Genomic DNA, 6,000 nt, shown 5'->3' on the forward strand with positions numbered 1-6,000 from the left:
GGGAGTTCCCATCTCCCACAGAAAACTCTGGTCTGAAAACAGCTCGTTTGTAGTCCAGCCCTTTCCTTTTGTTCTCTGTGAGGTCACAGCAAAATGCGCGTCATAATGCTCGCCTTGCAGCTAGTACGACACAACCGCCTGCTGCCTCTCCTTTTCCTTCCAAACACTAGCTACCCTCCAGTGGACATAAAGTTGTTCCTGTGAAATCTCCAATTTTATTATTGGCTCATCTACGTAGTTGCATGCACTATATAAATTTTATTTAGCAGTCATGTTTACATGCTGCTGGCGCTGACATTTTAATCATGTAAGAGCAGCAACGTATGCCCACAGGGGACACCCACAGTGTCATTCTCACCCAACTTTCTCCCACTCTGCCTTGGCCCAGAGCAAACTTTTTAAGTCTTTTTAAGTGCAGCGCTTTAACGGAAAAGGATGAGAGCTGCTTTGCTAAGAACCCACTGTTCTTGATTAATGATAATTTGTCAGCAGATTCACAGTCTGCTTTTAAGCCTAGCTACGGTTGACAACATGGTGATGTGGGCTAGAAAACACTACAGCTCTCAGATGGAGAGATGAAGAGGGAGAGTACAGATCATCAATCAGCAACGTCTTGTCTCTTTAGAAGAGTCTTCCATGTTAAGAAAGAGGCTGAGTCACATTCTACATTGAGCTGGGCAGAAAGAAAGCCAAGGAGACAGTGATGAAGATGAACCAGCTGTTCAACAAAGTTGTTTTTTCCTTTTGTAGATACTGCACTATTAATACATTTTTAGATGTTCCTCAACCTCCTAAGTACACTCCTCTTCTTAACAGTAAAGGTTTGATGTGCGAGCAGAGGAAGGGAAGCCTGATTGGACTGATGGTAGAACTGACTTGTGTCATCACATGACTATTTGAAATGGAGAGGCAAAAAGAGTGACAAAGTGGTTTACTGTTCCAGTTAATAATGGTTAGAGGCCATCTTTTATGGCCTATGTCACATTGAAGTAGTGGATAAGAGGAAGTACTTGAGTGGCCTTGCAGTTCTTACTCACCGTTTTCCTGAAAGCAAAGAGTTATGCACTTGCTTTTAGATGTTAGATAGTATTTATAATGACGACAAAAACAATTTAGGTGCTGAATGTTGATGGTTCACGTATATTGTAACAGTGGTGCATGTGACACGTGGTAAACATTCGTGGGGCACAACTTTCACAGTTTGGTGCTGTGACAGATTAAACTTGTCTGAAACGCCTCGTGCCTAAAGGGGAAACTTTTTTTTTTTTTTTCTCCCCATGATCAGAGCCATATGTTGCCTATGTTTCCTGAGTTGATTTTCTATGCTGCTATGTGGACTATGTATGTAAGTACAGTATGTGTCAACAGAAGCAGTGCATAGTGATAGTGAAACTCTGTGGGGAGTCTCTCATGTCTCAAAAGCTGTTGAGGTGATAATGCAGGCAGCCCATGAGGTCTGCTCACATGCTGGTTGGACGCCGTGGCCACTGTTCTTATGTAGTTCTGTATAATGTGCAGTGTGTGCTTGTTTTGTGTACTGAATGTTGTCTGTGAAAACAAATTTCCTCCATCGAGGACAATAAAAAAATAAATAAAATAAAAAAATAAAAAAAATAAAATTTGAGTTCTCATCAACGGGACGTTGTTGTGGTCCAGCTGGATTTGGAGTCTGTGGCTGTGGGACCACAACTACGTCCCATGTCTCAACCAGAAGGAACCAGACTGCACAAACAAACAGACCGCCTGAGCTTTAAATCAATGTGGAGATATGAATGTGGATGCTTGTGTTTTGATTTCACACCTCTGGAGTGGACTTGCACAGAATTACAGCAAACCCTATATACAAAATTTAAGAAGAGGTTTAAGGTTATTTTTTCAATTTAGTCAGTGGGCCTGCAACACTCATATTTTTTTCAGCCTGAGATTCAAGGAAATTGTATATTGCTGGTGAGGGATTAAGCAAATAATTGAGCCGTCTTTGAAGAATTTATTAATAAAAGAGAATAAACAGAGAAGTACTATAACACATACAGCTGGTCCAGAGATCTGCTTCCTAGGGCAGCTTTGGGCGTCTGGCCCCGAGCAAAGGGATGCATAATCATTTACACAGTGTAGGTTTCTATGTTTTGGGGAACAGAGATCCTCTCCCGGCCTGGAATGAAAATTCAAGGAAAGGAGAGGAACAACAAGAGAGGGAAAAACAATCTCACGGCTCTGACCTAAACCCTACATATGTGAACAGACTAATAAAGAGTAAACGGTAATAAGAAAAGCTTAATGTTGAGAGAAAAGGAAAAGGTATTAAAAAAAAAAATATATATATATATATATATATACACAGCTTGTCTGCCTTCCATTCTCACTACCTCTCCAATCCTTTTCTGCTTTTTTATTTTTCTCCTACTGTCTCTAGAGCTTCTGAGGTGCATGGAGGTGCTTGCTATCTGCTGTCATCCCAGCTTGTTGATGCCCCCAACCCCCCCCCCCCCCCCCCAAAAAAAACAAAGAACGAAAAGAATCTATATCCCAATTTGAAACTAACACTGTTTTGTGGCTAGGCCTTTCCATTTTTTGTTTTCATTTATGCTTTTTGGCTTACCATACCAGGCAGTTTAAGCGAGAAGCAAGACACTTATGCTGATGACTGGGGATCCAGACTTGTATAATTGTCTGCGGAGCGCTTGCCCCCTTTTTGACCCCTTTAGAGACCAAAAATATCTTTTCTCAAGATCTCTTTGGCTTCTCTGCATCTCTGTTGTAGTTGTCATATAAACATGGCTTATAGCAACACAGATCACCACAAAAACATCAGCCTGGAGGAAAATTGCACATCATGCAGGCTCGCCAAAGAAACCCCAGTAATCTTATCTTTTATTCTATGTAAGTGGAGACAATGGTGAGGTGAATAGCAAGTGGTTAAATGTGTTGACATTCTTTGGCAATGAGATACAGACCAAATTTAGAAGTGTTGTTTGTTTTGATTTTCCTACTGTGGTGTTGTCTGTTTTGTCCCTGGCAGAGGTGTGACAGTGGGGCATTATCCTCAATTTGTTGTCACAAAATATCTCAGAGCTTGTTTTGAATGGCTTAATTGGCTGCCTTGTTCAGCCTGTGGTGTTTGAAAACTGGTTACTGGAATGAATTCAATACCGTCATTAGTCCTTGGGCTTGTTTCCTCTGAGCCATGTTTGTTTGACAAGTGCATTGGGCACCCTTGCAGGTGATGAACACCTGGAAGACAGGTCAGGCGGCACGATGTTCAGTACATCTAAAATACTGCTTTGGTAAGGGGAAGAAGCCATTGCATTTGTCTGCTGAGTTTGAAGTTTTTTTAGGAACATAAAATTTGGCAGTGACATGGGTAAGGAATTTTAAGACTGTCTGCAGAGAAGAAAGAACGACCGTTTCGTGTGACCAACTTCAGATTTTACATAGTGATGTCAATTGTCCTCTTTTCGTTCAAAACTCTGCGTTTCAGAAACTGTGCTACATGAGGCCTTACAATGTGGCCTACTTGATGTTTCAGTCTTAGTTTCTCTCAGACGAACAGCGCACTTCCTGGTGTCTTCTGCAGATCTTTCTCTGGCTTATCTTTATGTGCCAGATGACACATCTGCCTTTGCTGATTCCTTCTCAGCCCTGATTGCAAAATTGCAGATGCTGGATCACAATACAGCATATGAACCATGGAGAATATTTATTTCAAGATAATCAGTAAAGGTAAATGAACAGACAATGTGAGACCTGGGTCAGAGAGGCTGCAAGGTCTCCAACTGCACTGTAAGACTGGAAGGTCATCCATATTCATTTACTTGATCTTAACCATTTTCACTAGATCTAAAAAGCCCCTATTAAAGATTGTTTACAAGAAAATAGATGCCTTCTGTTTATCAAAAAAATCTGTGAGTTTCAAAAGCACACATTTCATCTGACACCCCTGCAGGATCGAGTGCCACAGTCAAAGGAGAAAATGTTATTGTTTTTCTGATGTTAATCAGCATCGAGGATTGAGTGCACAGGCTCAGTCATAACTTCCTGCAAATCCCCCGTGGCAGTTGTAAGTTACCTCTCACGCCTAAGTCGTCATAGCTCGTGAGAAGGCGTTCACTGGACAGTTGCCCAGCGATTAAACTGCGGCCCTAATGAGGGCTCACTGTGGGAACCCCGCCCTTTGCCCCCTGCTGGTCCGTAGGTTGTGATAGAGCCTGATGGGCGGGCGTTAGGCCAAAACTCAGGCAATGATAAGGGGGCAGACATGCGTGAAAAGGAGAGAGGAGATAACTATTCTCACCTGGGGGAAAAGGCCATATCAGATTCTACCATGGCAGTCACCTAAACAGATGAAGCTGTCAAAACAGATTTGCCCTGATGTTCCAAAGCACTATCTCCAGCTGCTATCGCTGTCACCTCAGACAGATAAAAAAAAATGTGGGCAGAAAATATGAAATGATTTTCCTGTAGGACTCCTCCCAAAAGCTCATAGAAAATACTTCTTTTTTTTTTCGGAGTTGGTTGCCAGAAAGAGGCAATAATATCTAGAGGTGACTGTGTGAGTTTCATAACAAAAAGGATTTGTAAAATGACCCCACCAAGCTGGAAGCGTGTCAAAAAGAGCCTCTTACAAGTAAACCCACTCAAGAGGCAATTTCTTGAAGACACACAGCAAGCTCCTACCTAAGGAAAACCTCATTCACATGGCCCTTATGACCGGACCACAGGGATAGAGTTAGGCGAGAAAGAAACATGCCAACCAGGAGAGATGATCACCCATTAAGAAAGAAATCTAACCATTAGTGTTCAGTCCTGAGACATTTAGCAAGAAGTGGATGATCTAACACCAGCCTGACAATAATGAATGCTGATTGCCAGTCCCCCCCCCTTGTCTGTCCTTTGTAACTCATTCTCAACATGTGGGATTGTTGTCTGGAACTGGGTTGTTTGAGTCCCTTGAGTTGTGTTAAAGGGGGTTTTGTCTCTTTCTCTGGGCTCTGGACTTCAAGAAAACATACTTGGGAGTGATTTTCCTCTGTGATTTATGCTCTAAATAATACGCTGGCTTGTCATTTGTGTACTGATGTTGCTGTTCCCTATTTCAGTGATGACAGTGACATGGCATTTGGAATAAGGCCTCCATCTTTGTGGTTTGAAATAATTAGTTAGTTTTTAACGACTGTCTCCGCTTCCTGGGACTGATGGGTTTTGGGTTTACCGGACAACTTTTGATCTCATAATGTGGTTAGAATATTAGAAATTAATAATGATTTAAACTTCTGTTAGATATCATATTTGTGGTTTGTGGGATTTAAGAACTTGATCCGTCTGGTCTAATGAACTGTGAACTCGGAATGTTTGCAATATTGTTTTGGTCCTTTTGTTTAATGTCAAAAGTCGTCATTAACTTTTACAGTTCAGGATACACAGCAGTCGGGCTGGAACAATGGAGGTCAAACCCAGCAAATCAGAAAAAGAAATGAGGAGGGATAACAAACACTGCACAATGACTCCTCCACATGGGGACTGTCATTATTCTGACAATGCCCTCCAAACCCTCACTGTGAGCATCCAAGCTAGATGAAATGAATTACTATAGTCACAAAACTGGTGAAGCCAGTCAATTTAGCAGGTTTTAGAGACACAGTTCAGCATGGGGTTCTTGTGGTCCAGTGTGTGGAACGTGACTTTGTGTTCTCGTCCTGCAGACTTCACACAGCCCAGAGAGCCATCAAGCAGACCCAAGTGACGGTGCAGAAGATCGGGAAGGAGATCGAGGAAAAGCTAAGGACGACAGCGACCTGCACAGAGCGGGTGAGCACGGTCGCACGCCAGCAGAGAATTCCAGCTCATCCGCTAATTGCCTTTAAATCAGCAGCAGTCTTAAGGCAGCTTATTTTCAGTAGCAGTTGGTTTTTGTTTCAGCTTATGTTATAGAAATCTAAAAAATGAGTTGACTTTTGTGTTATGAGAAGATGAATAAAGATGAGGTGTTATTTGAGATTTGAT

At 42.0% G+C, this 6,000-nt stretch overlaps 1 protein-coding gene across 1 annotated transcript in view; it reads left to right on the plus strand.

Annotated features, from left to right (window-relative positions):
• uvrag (UV radiation resistance associated gene) overlaps positions 1-6,000 on the plus strand; it is a 91,508-nt gene that overhangs the window by 9,171 nt on the left and 76,337 nt on the right. Inside the window, exon 7 of the mRNA XM_038708162.1 lies at positions 5,700-5,805. Coding sequence (XP_038564090.1) covers positions 5,700-5,805 — 106 coding nt within the window. The remainder of the gene's footprint in view (positions 1-5,699; positions 5,806-6,000) is intronic.

Source organism: Micropterus salmoides, unplaced genomic scaffold (genome assembly GCF_014851395.1).
Source record: "Micropterus salmoides isolate LMB-PRFRI ecotype aquatic unplaced genomic scaffold, ASM1485139v1 Ms_hic_scaffold_9, whole genome shotgun sequence".
Taxonomy (NCBI): domain Eukaryota; kingdom Metazoa; phylum Chordata; class Actinopteri; order Centrarchiformes; family Centrarchidae; genus Micropterus; species Micropterus salmoides.